The sequence below is a fragment of the Alexandromys fortis genome, unplaced genomic scaffold, assembly GCF_014885135.2.
Source record: "Alexandromys fortis isolate MF-2015 unplaced genomic scaffold, M_Fortis_MF-2015_v1.1 scaffold_29, whole genome shotgun sequence".
NCBI lineage: Eukaryota > Metazoa > Chordata > Mammalia > Rodentia > Cricetidae > Alexandromys > Alexandromys fortis.
In genome coordinates, this window is record NW_026067891.1 from 12,082,596 (window position 1) to 12,100,296 (window position 17,701).

At 38.8% G+C, this 17,701-nt stretch overlaps 1 protein-coding gene across 4 annotated transcripts in view; it reads left to right on the top strand.

Moving 5' to 3' along the window:
• Atf7ip2 (activating transcription factor 7 interacting protein 2) overlaps nt 1-17,701 on the top strand; it is a 55,497-nt gene that overhangs the window by 24,280 nt on the left and 13,516 nt on the right. For 2 of the 4 annotated variants that reach the window (XM_050135845.1, XM_050135851.1), the window contains 5 exons: nt 5,211-5,284; nt 6,588-6,649; nt 7,320-7,386; nt 11,563-11,648; nt 12,553-14,039. In XM_050135845.1, coding sequence (XP_049991802.1) covers nt 5,211-5,284; nt 6,588-6,649; nt 7,320-7,386; nt 11,563-11,648; nt 12,553-12,963 — 700 coding nt within the window. In that variant the 3' untranslated portion in view covers nt 12,964-14,039. Of the gene's footprint in view, nt 1-5,210; nt 5,285-6,587; nt 6,650-7,319; nt 7,387-11,562; nt 11,649-12,552; nt 14,040-16,642; nt 16,796-17,701 lie in introns of those variants that run through there. The other 2 variants (XR_007590665.1, XM_050135858.1) reach the window with 2 other exon arrangements.

The following is a 17,701-nucleotide window of genomic DNA, read 5'->3' on the forward strand; positions in this document are numbered from 1 at the left end:
GATAAATTGTTGTATAACCTTAGTTGAATTAGATGAGGTATGCAACACTCAAGCTTCAGGAACTGAGCAGAATTAAGTCCTTATAAGACACATCTAATCTTCTATTTCCCCCTATTTTTGTGACACACCTCAATGTTTCACATAAGTTTTCAGGTGTACCCGATAGCCCCCTTTAAAATGTTTTATTGTGATTTTGGTCTCCATGTCAGTCCATTGTGATTTCTAAGCACCTTCTGCTTGTTTCTTAGCATTTCTGCATGGCAAAGAAAAATGCCTTGTGGGGACAGCAGTGATGGGCATCAGAGCCTTATTCCTGCATCCTCTTTTCCTTAGTGCCTTGGTCCATCATCTTTTCATTAGCTTAGCAACATTTTATATCATCAAAAATATTTTGTTAATTTTCTTAGTTGATTGTTTTTAAATATAGCATTTTAAAAAATTATTTGAATTAGGGCCCCACTGTAAGCTAGTCTAAATATCAATTTATATTTATTTTGTATAAATACAATTTATTTCTTAAAATATTTCAGAGATGATCTTTTAAAGATATGCAAAAGGAAATGAGTATGTGCTCCATAGTATTATACTGCCACTAGAAGAAGCGTGAAGGTTTCTAATTGTTTTTGTTTCTGATGACCCAGAATTGGAGAAATTAGTTTTTTCCATGCCTCTTATGGTTAGATTTAGCTTAAGCATTTTATGTTTAGAATGTGAAGAAATTGGGACATGCAATAATAAACTGAGTTGAAGACACTCACAGAGAAGGCTTATATATAGGTCAAAGTGTGTACACCTTTAAGAAATTTGGGTTGGGTAGTGGTAGCACACACCTTTAATCCTAGCAGAGGCAGGCAGATCTCTGAGTTTGAGGCCAGCCTGGTCTACAGTTCCAGGAAAGCCAGGGATACACAGAAAAATCCTGTCGGGGGGGCGGGAGGGGGGGAACAGAGAGGGGATGGGGAGAACCCAAGAAGTTTGGTTTATAAGAAATGTCCAGGATGAAAATTAAGTGTAAAGATCTAAAGCAACCCAGAACAGGCCACACTACTCATCCTATTGTTGCTCAAAGAAATAAATCTTGCAGTGCATGTGTAGACATTTCTGTGGAAACTGACAGGATTGGAGGGCCAGGCGTGGTAGCACTTGCCTTTTACTCCCAGCCAGGGCTACAAAGATCTTCTCTCTGAAACAAAACAAAATGGTAAAAACATGCTTGTCCTAATGATCTGAGTTTGATTTTTGGAGCCCACATAAAGGTGGAAGGAAACATCCCTTTTACAGAGTTGGCCCTCTGACCTATATGCACACCATGGTATTCACAAGCATACACATACACTCACACAATAATAAAGCTTAGGGCTAGAGAGGTGGCTCAACAGATAATAGCATTTGCTATTCATTCAGAGAAACCTGGATTCAGTTTTCAACGCACATGTGTAGTTAAGATTTTTCTTTGGGCCAGTGCCTTTATGAATGCTCAGCCTTAGCTTAGGCTCCTCCCACTGCTCTTTTAACTGAATTGAATCTGCTTCTATTCATCTAGGTTTTGCCTCAGGACTTTTGACCTTTCTTTGATTCTGTATGTCCTACTTTCTTGCTTCTTCCAGGTCTGTCTGTCTGACCCCTCGTCCTTTCCTTTTCTCTTTTCCTTACTCTCTGCCTGGAAGTTCTGCCTCTATCTGCTTCCTCACTATTAACTGCTTTTTATTAGACCCATCAGGTGCCTTAGGCAGGCAAGGTAAAACAACAACACATTTTTACATAATTAAACAACTGCAGCAATCTTTACATAGTTAAACAAATATTTCTCAACATAAACAAATGCAATACATCTTTGCATAGTTAAACAAATATTCCACAACACACATGACATCTTACCAGCATCTGTAACTCTAATTATAGGGACCAAGCACCCCTTTCTGGCATTCACAGGCACCAGGCACATATAGTAAATATACATACATGCAAGGCAAAACACACTTAAAAGAAAAACTTTAAAAAAATATAAAGCATAAAAAGCCACTGCTTTAAACTCAATTGTTCATCCTTTCCCTTCCTTCCATCTTGCTGGTGTTAGAGCCAAGGACTTAGAGTATGCTAGCCTACTCTACCACTTAGCTATATCTCTAACTCATATTTAATCTCTAAAATTTGTACCTATTTTACAGACAAGTAAACCAAATATACTAGTAAATGGCAAGTTAAGATTGAGATCCAGACATTTAATCTCTAGAATTGATGTTCTTTTTTTTTTTTTTTTGGTTTTTCGAGACAGGGTTTCTCTGTGGTTTTGGAGCCTGTCCTGTCCTGGAACTAGCTCTTGTAGACCAGGCTGGTCTCGAACTCACAGAGATCCGCCTGCCTCTGCCTCCCGAGTGCTGGGATTAAAGGCGTGCGCCACCACCACCTGGCCTAGAATTGATGTTCTTATCTGCCATATAATATTTCCTGAAGAAATTATTAATTTTATGCACATTTTTTTCTCTGTGGTAAAATATAGATAGAAAACATTCAACATAGTCACACTACCATGAAAACCCATCAGGACACCCTGTTCAGCTATGGCCCATGCACAAAATTCTGTTATTGGTAGCAATCAATAGTACTGCTTCATAAAGGTTACATGTTGCTGTTTTATTACATCTTTGTGTGTGTGTGTGTGTGTGTGTGTGTGTGTGTGTGTGTGTGTGTGTGTGTTGCTTCTATTGCTATGAAGAAGACACCATGACCATGGCAACTCTTATAAAGGAAAAACATTTAATTGGGCAGGCTTACATTTTCAGAGGTTTAGTCCATTATCATCATGGTGCGACATGATGGCATGTATGCAGACATGGTGCTGGAAAACTACCTGAGAGTCCTACATCTTGACAGGAAGTTGTCTGAGAAATTGGGCATGGCCTGAGGCTATATGAGACCTCAAAGCCAGCCTCCATAGTAACACACTTCCTCCAACAAGGCCACACCTCCTAATACAGACTTCCAGTATTAGACAAGCATGGGTAAATATATTTTTGGTTTTATATATAATGCACATGGGGAAGCTTTTAGACAAGTCTCACTGTATAGTCCTGGTTGAGTTGGAACTTGTTATATAGACCAGGCTGCCTTGCTTCCTGAGTGCCAGGATTAAAGGTAAGTACCACCATGTATGTCTGAAAAAAAAAAACCTATTACAATTTGAAACAATATTATTTAAGTACCATCAGTGCACATAAGGGGTAAACCAAAATATTCATAAACATTAATTAGACCACAAAGTAATTCCAAATTATGGGAGACCTAAATAAATGGTATTACATTCATGACTTAGAAAGCTGATCATTGTTAAGATGTTGTTATATATTGATTGTTATATAGGTTTAATGTAATCTTAAGAAGACTATGGCATGTACTTTGTAAAAAGTAGCAAACTTATTAAAACTTGTGAAAAGAAAAAGAACTGAATAATGAATAATGATATTACAATACAGAAACAAGGTTGGTAGACTCACTTCCTATATTCAGAACCTGCTAGTGCTGCAGTGATTAGGACATGGTTATAAGGAGAGGCGTATAGGTCACTGTGTGAGCTAACATGTACCTGTGGAAGCCTCTGGTTTGTAAGAAAAATGTCAGGGTGATTTATGGAGAAAAAAAAATTTTCTATTTTAAAAAAAAATGAAATTTCCTATTTAAAAAAAATGTTCGTTGGAATAACTGCAGGGATCAAAGTGGTGTTTGCCTATATTCTCAGGGTTTCAAGGTCATTCTTAGCTACATAGTAGTAAGACTAATCCAAACTACAGAAGATCTTTGCTAAATAATAATAATAAAAATAATAATTTTCAAAAGGTAAACTTTAGCCCCCCTTTTTTGGGGGGGGCGGGGATTGAGACAGTGTTTCTCTGTGTAGACCAGGCTGGCCTCAAACTCAGATCTGCCTGCCTCTGCCTCCTGAGTGCTGAGATAAAAGAAGGCATAAGCCACCACGTCTGGCCCTGGTAAATAAAATTTAAATAAAAGCAAATCCTGAATACAGATACTAAAAATGTAAGACATCTCATAAGATGGTATAGTTTTGAATTATGGAAAACTAAGCTTTCATTTGAATTAATACAGTTTGTATATTTTTTTTTAACAAAATTCTTATTAAAAGGCTTAGGTCATTAAAGTATGATGAGGGTTGAAATGGCAGCAAAACATAGCCTTTGGGCTTAGAATTAGTGTTAAAATAGTGGCAGCTATATAAATAATTTGTGTTTCTTCCAGTCTGGCCTCACTGGGATCATGCCCAGCCCTCAGGGTCATGTATCTTTTAAGAATCAGTGTTCTTATGGGTCTTAATAGGTTTTTTTTTTTTCATTTATAAGTATTTTATGAACAGACTATATGTGATATTTGTGTATTTCATATGCCTATGTGTTTGGTATAGTTGTATATTACATTGTAAATATTGTGACAGTGTCCCTACTAAGTTTTACTTATCTATTACTGGATTTCCCTGTACTTTTTTATATAATTTATTTTTATTTTATATCCATTGGCATTTTGCCTATATTTATGTGTCTGTGAGGATGTCAGAAGCCATGGAGCCAGAGTTACAGACAGGTGCCAGCTGCCATGTGGGTGGTGGGAATTGAGCTCAGGCCCTCTGGAACAATAGCCAGTACTCTTAATGCTCAACCATCTCTTCAGCCCCTCCCTGTACTTAAAAAAGAATGTTTTTTGTGGGTGTTTGTGTGTACTGTGTCACTTGGGGAGGTCAGCATACAGCACATAGGAGTTCTCTCTTCCCACCATTTGGGTTGAAGAAATTGAATTTAGGCTATCAAGCTTGACCTGCTGAGCCATCTTGCCCTGCCCTCCTTGAGCTTGTGAATCATATAAATCAGTTGATAGGACATGGACTTTGCTCAGTGTTTGATTTTATCTCCTCTTTTCCCACAGTTGTTCAGTTACAGTGTGTTATGAGGACTGACCTGACAGCTCAGCAGTAAAAGTGCTTGTTTTCCAGCCTCAGTTTGTATCCCAGATCCCCAGAGAACTGATTCTCACAAGTTGTCCTCTGATAAATTATATTAATTTATTTTTATTTTATATCCTGTAAATGAGATTTAACATAAACAAAAGAGCAGATAATTATTTAATTAATAAATAATAATAAGTTAGAGGAATTCTGGTTGTTAACTGCAGTTTTTCTGCTTTCTTTGTTTTTTTTATCATTTTAGTAACACTGATGATGTTATGTTAATTTCTGTGGAAAAACCCAATTTGGCAACTCCAATTACATCAGTTTCAACAGGTATCTAAAAGGTTTTTATTTTCATTTATGTATATATGTGTTTGTGTGAGTGTATACCTCATGTGTGATGCTCTGAGAGGTAGAGAGGACACTTGATCCCCCTGGAGCTGGAGTTGAAGCAGTTGTGAGCCACCTGATGTGGGTCCTGGGAACTGAACTCTTGATTGTCTGGAACAGCAGCAAGTACTTAAGCCCTGAGTCATCTCTCCAGCCCCATTATCTTGAAATAAGATGTAAAATTGTCTGCTAATCTTCTAGTTTATAACTAGGATTATAAACTGTTGATGCCTAATTAAAATCGATGATGATTCATTAATAAAATTGACATTTCTTTTAATCTTTGAATCTATCAGCTTAAGCCTTTTGCTTCTTTTCTGTATTGCTCTAATGATTTACAACTTAAATCATGTATATCCGTTTTGTTTGCCCTGGTCTTTCTTTAGCGGTAGTGGTAATTTGCCTCTATCTATTAGTAAATAGCCTATTTTAGATTTAAAGTTTCTTCTTGATTATCTTTTTAAAATTTTTAAAGTTACTTTCAGTTTTAGAGTTTTATTTAAAAAAATCTTTTTAGATGAGATAGATTGTTTTCGTAGAGCTCATCTTAAAATGTATCTGCTCTTTTGTTTATGTTAAATCTCATTTACAGGATATGAACACTCTGTGCAGGTAAGGAATACCTTGAATTTCTAATCTTTCTGTCTTCGCTTTCCAGATGCTGGGATTACAAGCATGTACCACCACACCTGGTTTTGTAGAAAACTTTTTTCTAACTTAAAAATGGCTATATTGCTTGCACATAATTTCTTACTCAGAATTACCTTTGTTTGTATCATGTTTTGCTGTGTTGAAATGTTTATATTTTAATATCTGAAGGCTTTTCATTCCCTCCCACCCTGCATATGAAATTATTTATCTCAACAATTGGTAATTAAAGAGTTCCAAAGAAGTGCAGAACTCTACATTCCAGGAAGATGCTCCTCAGGCACTCTTAAAGATACTGTGAATAACAAAATATCACAATTGTAGATGCTAACATAGTTTCAGACTTTGAAAAACAGGAACTACTGGTATAGCTTTAAGCTGCTGAAAGAAAGTGTGTCTTAATCCCAAATCAAAATTTTAGCTAGCTTATCAGTTTTAGGGATATATTAATTTAGTTATTTTTATTTTATAGTATATTAGAATCCCTATCATTTGTGTTTCAGTGTCTTGTTTTGTAAAGAACATGTTTAAATGTTTAATAAATTTAATTGGATATATTCATGTTTTGTTTTGTTTTGTTTTTTTCCATTTCTTCCAGAATTTGGAAAAAACAGATCAAAGAAATTCAGCAACTCATCTAATACCATAATTGAAGTTGGGGTAGGTAACAGTTGTTGTCTCTGAATATTTGAGCTCTCGGAAGTCCAGTGTCACAGCATGTTGTGAGGAAGGAATTTTGTCATCCACTCTTTGACTAGGTGCACGCAAAGTTTCCTGGGAGGGGGGTGACACAAACAAATATAGGAGTAGTTTGCATGTCCAGGTTCTAGTCCAAATTGCACACTGAAAAAAAAGCAGCTACATTTTTCAGAATGACGCACACCTACCAATTCATTGAAATTCTTTGGGTTTTTTTTGAGAAAGGGTCTTTCTGTGTAACTATTCTAACTGTCCTGGAACTCACTCTGTAGACCAGGCTGGCCTTGAACTCACAGAGATCTTTGTGCCTCTGTTTCCCGAGTGCTAGAATTAAAGTTTTAAACCAGCACTGCCTGGCTTGTTGAGATTTTTAACCATATTTTCAGACACTGCAGTATCTTATCAATGCCTCATCTAGTAGAGCTAATTTAAACCATAACTTATTTAGAGACTATTGAGTTGCCAGCTTCTGCCTATTAGATGGGATTTGGACTAGCTCATTTGTGATACACTTTTGAGCATGAATGTGTACCAGACCAAGGTTCAATCCTCAGCACTGAAAAATAAATATGTTTTTATATTTAAAAAAAAAATCTGCTATTAAGCAATTTTTTTTAACAAAATTTTTCAGGCTGAAGAGAAGAAACCTGATTTTGTTATTGACTTGACAAGAGATGGCCTGTCCAGCAACAGCATAGGTAAAGGTTACATTTGCATCTTCCTTTCTGAGAAAACGTATATGGGTTTGTGTGACTGTACCAGAATTTACAGATTGTTCTGTCATTGCAAGGCTGCCTTGTACTACTCTTTTAAAGGCACACACATGACTATCTCAGTCCCCAAGCCCTGGCAACCATTAATTTGCTTTCTTTTCTTTGATTAGGTAATTTCAGTGTGATTATGCAATAAACATTCTTCTGAAATTGGATTCTTTTTTTTTTGATTTTTCGAGACAGGGTTTCTCCGTAGATTTTGGTTCCTGTCCTGGAACTACTGGAACTAGCTCTTGTAGACCAGGCTGGCCTCGAGCTCACAGAGATCCGCCTGTCTCTGCCTCCCAAGTGCTGGGATTAAAGGCGTGCGCCACCACTGCCCGGCTGAAATTGGATTCTTTCAATATGGTTCTTTAGCAGGTTATTTATATTTTTTGTATCAGTAATCCTTTTTGTGGTTAAATAATAGCCTAGGTATAGATGTCTCTTGACATTTCTGGGACTACTCTGAGTCGCTCCATCTCCCTGTAGCACACATTTTTCTTAACCGTAACAATAGTGCCTGAGAGGAAGTACCTAGAATCAGGAATAGAGGAATGTTATTCGTACATGATATGAAAATGAAGAATGCTGTTTCTTCCATTTGAACCAAAAGATATATAATTTTCTAGTATTGGAAGTTAGTCATACAGTCTCATTCTGAATACCGAGAAGTATAATCCACACAGCCAAGAAATTCAATCCTCTTCAAAGAGAATCAAAACTAAGAATACTTTACCAGCACATAATCATTTTCTTGATAACAAGTGAAAAAATTACATTTGTTAGCATTGAACCAATGCAAAATTGATTAGCATGGTCTCTGTACAAAGGATAGTATATGCAAATGAATGAAGTTCCCATACTTTAAAGAAAAAATGATGCAAGAAAAGTAGAAAGAACAAAGGTTTCACAGAATTCTCAGCTGGAACCATTTAAGCCAAAAGATAGTTGAATCACATCATTAAAGAAAGGCTGGAGAAAGAGAATCACTGCCATCATGAGTGAGACTATCTAGATCAGGAAGTTTATGACCTACTATCTTCTTCAGCGCAAGTAACAGGACTGAACAACAGAACTGAACAAAAATCCAGGAAAGAAAACTAAAATGTATAAAACCACATCAGGTGTTATTATCTTTGTGCTTATTTGGATTCAGAACTCACTTTGGTGGCAGAAAGACTGATGGCTTTGGCACGATTTATGATTCTTTGGACTATGCAAAGAAAAACAAACCCAAACATAGATTTTCAGATTTTCAAGACATAACCTATATGAGCAAAAAAAGACCTCAAGAAAACTATGAAAGGCATGTAAGATCAGAATGAAAGGGAGCTGGGGGCAGCCACAAAGGCCAACACTGATGCAGCAAAAAGCAAGATACGGAAGGATTGTTTTGGTGACTTGATGTGCTATAGTGGCACGATGTCTAAGGAAAATATTGTGGAGTAGAGAACCAAAGGCCACTTAGCATGACCATCAAACTGAACATTTGTATTAAGCTGACCTGTACTGCCTAGGTAAAAACAATTCTCACAGAATAGCCTTAAGCAAAGGGCATAGAAAAATTACATCGTGGTTGGCAGTTGCAGGGGAAAAGCAAACAAGCAGTTTAGCGGAAGCCAAAAATATCCAGTTAGCTGGGGCTTTTCAACCCTGAGTTTCTAGAGCAAGGTTAGAAACTTTCCCACAGGACTCTTTGTGGTGGGAGTAGAGAAGGGGGGGGAGGGAGAATCAGTTTCAGGCTAAACCAAAGATGGCTCCAAATGAGACAAGATGAAGGAGGAACCTTTGCCCTGTCATATAGGTAACTGATGAACTGCAGAAATTTCAAGGAAAAAAGTATTGACCTGGAATTCTTAATATAGTAAATATATATTTCAGAAGTTAAACAGTAATGGTGAGCACCAGTGATTCCAGCACTTGACCGTTGGAGACAGGAGGGAGGATTGGGAGTTAAGGCCAGTCTGGGCACGTGAAACCCTGTCTCAAAAACAGAAGCAAAATTAAGGGTTTTTCAGATAAAGCAAAATTTGTTGCCAACAGATCACTTTTGGAAATAAAGGAAATTGTACGTGTATGTGTGTATACATGCACACCTGTGAATATTATGGAGGCCAAAAATTTATGTTGGCAGTTTTTAGGCAGTGTCACTAGACTGACTGTTCAGCAAGCTCTGTAAATCTACCTATTGCCATATCATCAGTGTTTGGATTACAGGTGCTTGTGCCCAGTTTTTATGTAGGTGCTATGGATCCAGATTGAGGTTTTCATGCTTGCATAGCAAACATGCTAGCCACAGAATCATCTCCCTAGCCCTAAAGGAAGTTCATTGAAGGAATCAGATAACAACTGAAAGAAAAGTGATTCCATATTAAAAAGTGTTAACCAGATTGTGGTACAATAAGGATGGATATGGTAATATTTCAGGAATACTTGAAGAATAATAAACTAGTTGTGGCAATAAAATGCCATCTTCAATACTTATCCAAGAGACTCCACAACAAATAAAACTGACTCCAAAGCAGGAAGACTTACTTTGATATAAATAAGGAAATAAGGAGTGATCAAAAGAGATGGCCTATGTAGTATTCTTAGTAGGGAAAGTAAAGCCATAATGAGATTTATTGTGTATCCAACAGAATAAGCAAAATGAACAGGTGTGATGTTGGTGAGGGCATGTATCAATTTAGGATTCTATGTTAATAGGTATTTAAAATGGCTAAACAACTTAACATGGCAGTTTCTTAAAATATTACTTACCTTGTTTTAGTAAGTTTTTCTCTTCCATTTATTTCTCCAAGAGAAAAGAAAACCCACATTCAAACATACTTCATTTGACAGGCTCTCATTAAGTATCTAATCTGCCCCTTAACTTGCAATTTTACCTCAGTTTCCCAAATCCTGGGACTGTAGCTAACCACATTCAACTATACACAGTTAAAACATAATTTCTCATAACAGCTTTATTTAGAAGTCTACCAGCTGATAAATATGTAGATTACTTATTTATATGCCATAACAATCAAGAAACAAAATGTCTATATATGCAACCAGTATATGACACAATAACCCTGTGTTTGCCTGATCCAGTAGATGCGCACTTCTAGAGAAAGCAGATCCTTCTGCAGTGCTGGGTATTGACCCCTTGGCCATGCATGCTAGTCAAGTCACTGAGATACATCTAATCTAAAAATAATCTTTTCAAGATAGGGTTTCTATGTAGCCCTGGAACTGCTGGCTCTTAGGAGACAGAGGCAGCAAGAGCTATATAGTGAGACTTTGTCTCAAAACAGACAGACACACACACACACACACACACACACACACACACACACACGCAAAAAGTGGGGGGGGACTATAAAAATGTAAGACAGACCGGAAAAATGGACAAAATTGTAAGATATTTATATATTAAAAATATAGACAAATCATTGCAGGAGGTATTGACTGGTCATTACTAATCTAGTCTTTGTACTTTCCAGTGTTATCCACGCATTTTCATCTCCTCCATGTGTTCTCTACTTAGCTGTTTAAAGCCATTTGCCAAACCTTTGTACACCTTTCCCTCCCTCCCACCATAGCTTCTCTACCCTCCCCACCTCTTTTTTTCTTCTTTTACCATGTCTTTCCTTCCTCTCCTCTCCTCTCCTCTTTAATCTTTTGTTTAATTTCTTCCATGTGAATGTATACCTCAGGAGAGAGTACTTGTGTGACTTTTGAAATTCCTCAGCTTGTGTATGTTACATATCCATGTGTGTGTATAAGTAGCTTAGTGTTTTTAGATGTCCTGATCTAACAGGAAACTACCTCTTATCTCCTGAATCCCTCTCCAAAATACCAAATTTCTGGTGCATATAAAGGATTTACTTTTAGAGGAAATTTTTGTCACCTTAATGAAAATTTTATGTATTTTCTCAACTGTATATTTATACGAATATCATACTTGTAAGTGTATTTACTACCCAAGGTGTAAAACTGCTTAAACACCGTGGAATTTGTTCCAGGTAAATTTTACTTACTTTTATTTTCTTGTAGTGTGGGGCCTTCTCATTTATGGTAGACAAGTGCTTTTTCACTGAGAAACACTCCCAGCTCTAAATTATACTGTCTTGTTCACAGAAAACCCAGCATTCACCCTGAAGTCATCTTCGAAAGCTGTTTTAAGATCAAACGAAATAATCCCAGTGGCAGAAAATGGAGATGAGGTACTAATCTGAAATGCTGTGTAAAGGATGTTCATCCAGCAGAGTGGGTTTATCTGTTTTACTCTGGAAGCATCTGAGCCACATTTCAGCTTAGGAACACCTTGATGGCTTCTCATAAAGTGCTCTTTTGAACCCCCTACATAATAATAAGAGTTCAGTTAGCAATTTTCAAAAGCTATAGAAATGATAACATAGTTTTTCATTTATTTTAGGAGTAATGTCCATTGTTGATGAGGTTGTTAGGAGAAATTACTATGTTTGGAAACACAATGTTAAAATGATATGATCCTGAATGCCTGATACCTCCTTTATTATGGATTAGTAATATTTTACAGTGTAGAAATTATTCTACTCTCAGCTTGGAATGTGGCTCAGAGGTAAAGCATTTACCTAGTATGTGCAGAGTGCTGGGTCCAGTTCCTAGGATCATTCAGAACAAATCTCAGCTCCAAAAGGACCTGTTTTGAATGATTGGATCTAGAGGCCAGGAGATGACTCCGTCATTAAAGTACACTGCAAACATCAAGACCTGAGTTTGGTCCTATAACCAGTGCTGAAAAATTAAATAAGCCACGCTAGGTGGCACTCACATATAGTCAATCCCAGAGCTGGGAAGGCAGAAACAAGTGGATTCCTGGAGTTTGCTGTCCTGACAGACTAGCCTGATGGAATATAGCATGAGAGATTGTCCTCTGACCTCCCCACATGTGTGTATACATGGACAGATGTACCAGCACATACACACAAAACATTAATACAGCTTCATTTTTTTTTTTGAAATAACCTTTCATTGCTTTGATGAAGGATTGAAGAATGAGAAGTAGATTTGTACACCTGAGTATTACCGCTTTTGTCTGTATTCACCAAATGATCTCCGTGAACTTTCTTGCAAATGTATTTGTAGGGTTTTGATTCATTTGAACACCTGCCACCTCTTCCAGAGCCGTCACCACCACTCTCTGAGATGGCAAACAAAATCCAAGACACTCTTCCTCCCCAAAAGCCTGAGCTGAGAGTGAAGAGGGTGTTGAAGCCCCCAGGCATTGCCCTGGCATGGAATGTCCCCAAGGTCAACCCCAAGTGTGCTCCTGTGGAGAGCTACCACCTCTTCCTGTGCTACGAGAACTCCAATCATTTGACTTGGAGGAAAATTGCAGAAATTCAAGCTTTACCGCTCCCAATGGCCTGCACTGTATCTCAGTTTTTAGCTTCCAACAGATACTATTTTACTCTTCAATCAAAAGACATTTTTGGGCGATATGGACCATTTTGTAATATAAAGTCTCTTCCTGGGTTTTCTGAAAACCTTACCTAAAAGTCCTCAGTAATTATATGTTGTTTACATGTCATCTTTTCATATTTGAATGCTTTGTTTACAGCGTTTATCTTAACACTGCACATTGTAACATTGTACAGTTCCATTTGTGAACCTTTTGTATGGGAACAGTCTTACATGTAGTGTGTCTTGGAATTTGGTGTATTTCTAATTTGCATTCAGTATGTGCTTCTGTAATCTGTGTTTTCACATATACCTTATCGTGGACCCGTGTTGCCACTGTATGTTACTCTGGGGGCTATGGAGTTGCTGCTGTGTCAGAAGTTCTCATGTACAAGCAGCCACTTTCCCCATTCTCGACAATCACCTGTAATCCCGGGATGCATCCCTGTCATGATCTAGTACATAGGAATTCCTTCCTGTTGTTTTCAGTTTAAAACAGACTATTGATGTGTTCTCTTCGTCTTTGTTTGGCTAACAATCATTTGAGAGAAATATCTTGGTGGTCTTGCTAAGCACTACAATTTGTTAGATCAGGCCTCCAATCCCAGCACTGGGGAGTCAAAGGCAGGTAGATCTCTTAGTTCAAGCCAGCTTGGTCCTACATAGAAAGTTTTAGTACCACCAGAGCTATGTAACAGGCTGTTTTAAAAAATTTATTTTTGTACATGAAAATGCATGGTGCTTATAAAAAAAAATCAACTTGCTGTTTCAACCATGGATTAATCTCTTACGTTGGAGGCTTTAATTTGCTCATTCCTAATTTCTCTAAATGCCTTCCTTTGCCAACTTCTTCCTTCAGTACTCAGAGAATGTAGTACTTAAAGGTTCTAATAAAAGGGTCTTGTTCGTATCTCTCCCCAAAGAAGCACTGAAGTGGGGTGCAAATAGCCCAAGAAATGGTGTGTAAAGAGAGACTTGAGATTCCTGAGTTACAACCCAAGAGAGACAAACTACATAGTAAATGGGGGGAAAAAAATGCTTGCAGCATGGTTTAAGAGTGTAACACTCTTTTCTACTCCAGTGGAAGTTTGAGGTATGAACAGGGAACAGTTTCCCTGGGGTTTGGAGTGCCTCTACATCTTCATAAATAAAGTTGTTATTCTGTCACGGTTTTTTCTGTTTGTTTGTTTGTTTGTTTGTTTGTTTTGTTTTGTCTACAGGAAACATGAGTGAGTCAGGTGTGTTGTAATACACAAATCCATCTGAGAGGCTGATGCAGGAGGATTGAATTCAAGGGCAGCGTGATCTGTATAGCAAGACTGAGTGGCAGAATCAGGTTTGGGTCCAACATGGTAGCCTTCATTTCCAAAACTCAGGAGGCAGAGCCAATTGGATCTTTATGAGTTTGAGCTACCCTGGTCTACATATCAAGTTCCAGGAAAACCAATGGTACATTTCAAGTCCCTGCCTCAAAGAACTAAGGAAAAAATATCAGATTTGGAAACTACTTCCAGGTGCCATGACCTGCCTTGCCTGCTTTAGGCATTTTGTAGCAAGTGGCACAAGCTGGAATCTCCTGAGGCTCTGTACCAGACTTCAGATAACAATGTGCCCATGTCTGACCAACAGAATATCTGGAAAGCTGACTGCCAAAGAACACTCAGAGGAAGATTTTTCATCTGACTTTTTAGAGGCGGTAGCTAAAACAGCATTTCTGTTTCTTGTCCTTTGAAGGACCTGGAGTGGAATTCCCAGCTGTCTCAGTGGCACCGGAATAATGCCAGCTTCAGAATAGGAAATTCCTGCCACACAGCACGGAGAACTAATACCCCATAAATGTTGTTTGTACTTGTAGTTCAGAGGAAAGTGCTTCTGCTGCCAGTAAACAGCAGCCAAACTTGCCAACCAGCCAGCGCCGAGCATGTTTGATCACTACTCAGCTAGTTGCTGGTGCCTCAGAATCCCCAGGAAGCCTGGAGAATCAGGCCTGGGCAGTAGGCAGCAGGGCGAAATAGCATATGCAGCATCCTATATAGCGTAAGACTTCTGATGATTTATAAAAATCATATTGTGCCGCACACCTTTTTATAAATAAGGAAATTATTCCAGCACTCAACGCCAACATCCTGGTTCCTGGGTTCACAATGTCTTTACCATACTGTCGTGCATAGATGGGTTGAACAAGTTTTACATCATCTTTGGTGCTATAGGGTCCCACGTTACAGCCCAGTTACAGAAGCTGAATTAAAGTCTGGTATATTCCGGGTTCTCTAGAATAGTTGTCGGTCTGTGAGTTGTGACTCTTTCACAAGGGGTTGCCTAAACAGACATTCACGTAATTCATAACAGTAGCAAAAAATTAGTTATCAAATAGCAAAAATAACTATGGTTGGAGGTCATTACAACATGAACTGTATTTAAAGGGTCGGAGCATTTGGAAAGTTAAGAAGCAGTGCTCTAGAACAGAACTGATGGTATTTGGGTGGCAAAGGGGATTTATTATACTTACTAAATTGGCTTATATAGACTAGGTAACCCAACAGCCATGGTGAGGCTAGTGTAGCCTCCACTTGCTCTGTACAAAATACCTTGTTCTTGTGGTGCCTGGTGGTTCATTACTGTAATCTTAGCATTTGGGAGACAGACACTGGAGGGTTATGTGTTACAGGGTTATATAGACTGAGTTTCAACCTATTTTTTTCTTGTTCTATAGCATTGGTTCAGCCCTGCTGAGTGGGATGACACAACTGTGGGGGAGCTGACTGGGATGGTGGGTTACCCAGCCTGGGAATGTACTAAATAACACTGGAAGCCAGTTAAGACACTTAACTGGGGTTTGGAGAACTTGTTTCATCTTTCTGTGCCTGCATTCCTTCTGCAAAATAAAGGCATTGCTGCTATTTTTTTTGGCCTAGCTTTCTTCCCCTTTGTCTTTTCTTGCCATCTCCCAAATGGAACTTGGGACCTAGACTGATAGAGGCTTCCTATAGTAAATTCTAACTTATGTTGTCCTGGCATCCATTTTAAAGGTAGTTTGTAATTTCTCATACCAGAAGCAGAATGTAGTCAGTCACCCTTGATGCAATTACTGTTTTTCACCTACTTCTAGTGTCTCAGTATAGTTTATCTAGTTAGTTGTCTGTGCTACATGACTTCTTTCTGTGACCTCCCTTCACGTGGGATGACAAGATAGGCCTCAGTTGGCCCTGTACCCTGCATGTACTGTGTAGATGCTCATGGTAGTCACGGTCTCAGTGTGAACTTTAGAGCTTGAAATCCACTTAGCAAAAACCTTGAGGTAACCTGAATGCCAGTAAGGGCGTTAGTTCCTCAGATCCTTCCTGTTCTCTCTACCCTGACTGAGCATCCTGCTCTCTGGACTTCCCATCAGTCTTGACTTCTCTCATAGACTTCTGAATAATCAAGTTTCTGTTTTGTGCGCTTTGTTGTGCTGTCTCCTCTGGGCCACAATTGAACCTCATTCATCTAATCAGATCATGGCTTTCTTAGTAAGAAACTGATTGTGATACAGAGCCACAAGGGTGTCTGCCCACATAAACAAGCTTCCCGTTAAAGGGACATCTGGATACTTTCAGTTGGTTGCTATGACCTTAGATCAACTTAAAAAGATTGATTTTGAATGTTTTAATCTAGTCCATTGTCCTGTTGCTGTTTTGACCTGTTACCGTGGTAAGAGTATGTGATTAAAGACGAGGCCAGAGTCCGAGTATTCCCTTTAAGAGCATGCCTCAATGGTTTCCCTTCTTTCTACCAGGCCCTACCTTATCAAGATTCCACCATCTCCCAATAGTGCCATCAGCTGAAGACCAAGCCTTCAACACAGGGGCCTTTGGGGGCCTTTCCAGATACAGACTACAGCGGATAGGAACCAAACCAGCCACCAGGAGGAAGAAGTTTCCTGTGAAAGGTACACCATAAAGTCCTATGACTGTCTCCCCTGGGCCCTTAAGGCCAGGGCTGGAATAAATAGCCTTTCCAGGGAAACTTCAAGAGTAGCTCAGAGGAGAGTGACAGTGGGATGCTATATCAAGGAAAAGTAAACCCTTAGTCAGAAAGGGGGTGTATAGAGACTAAGGGGGAGAAATGCCTTATTTCCTGCTACTAGTTTACTGGGACAAGGAGGCCACAAGATATGGCCATATGACTAGGAAATGCTTTTTAAAAATCAACACATGAACTGCAGACAAGGCACTGAAAGTCTTTGGACATCCTCACTCTACACTCAATCTGTGGTGGTGGCACTGCAATTAGCAGTTTATTTATTCCTATAGAATACCACACCTCCAGCAAAGTGTGGCCATGGCTGCCCCTAAAGCTGGTCTCATTGCTGAGGTGAGGCAAGATTTTAATTCTGATGAACTCTTGTATCACCTCATGATTTTTATTGACATGTAATTACATATCTTTAAGGAGTACAGTGTGATGATTTGATACATTCATCAGTAAGTCAGGGTAGTTAGTTGGCATCTCCATCTTCTTAAATGTTGTAGGAGGCCACTTATTTGTTTCCTGGCTGCCCAGACTCCTGAAATACCACACAGAAACTATTAATTAAGTCACTGCTTGGCTTATTCGATCTAACTTCTTATCAGCTAGCTCTTACATATTAATTTAATCCATTTCTATTAATCTGTATATCACCATGTGGCTGTGGCTTACTGGGTAGACTTCCAGCATCTGTCTCTGGTAGGGCTACATGGCTTCTCCCTCACCCTGCCTTCTTTCTCCCAGTATTCAGTTAAGTTCCCCCCCCCACCTCCCCCCCCCCCCCCCCCCCCCCCCCCCCCCCCCCCCCCCCCCCAACCCCAACCCT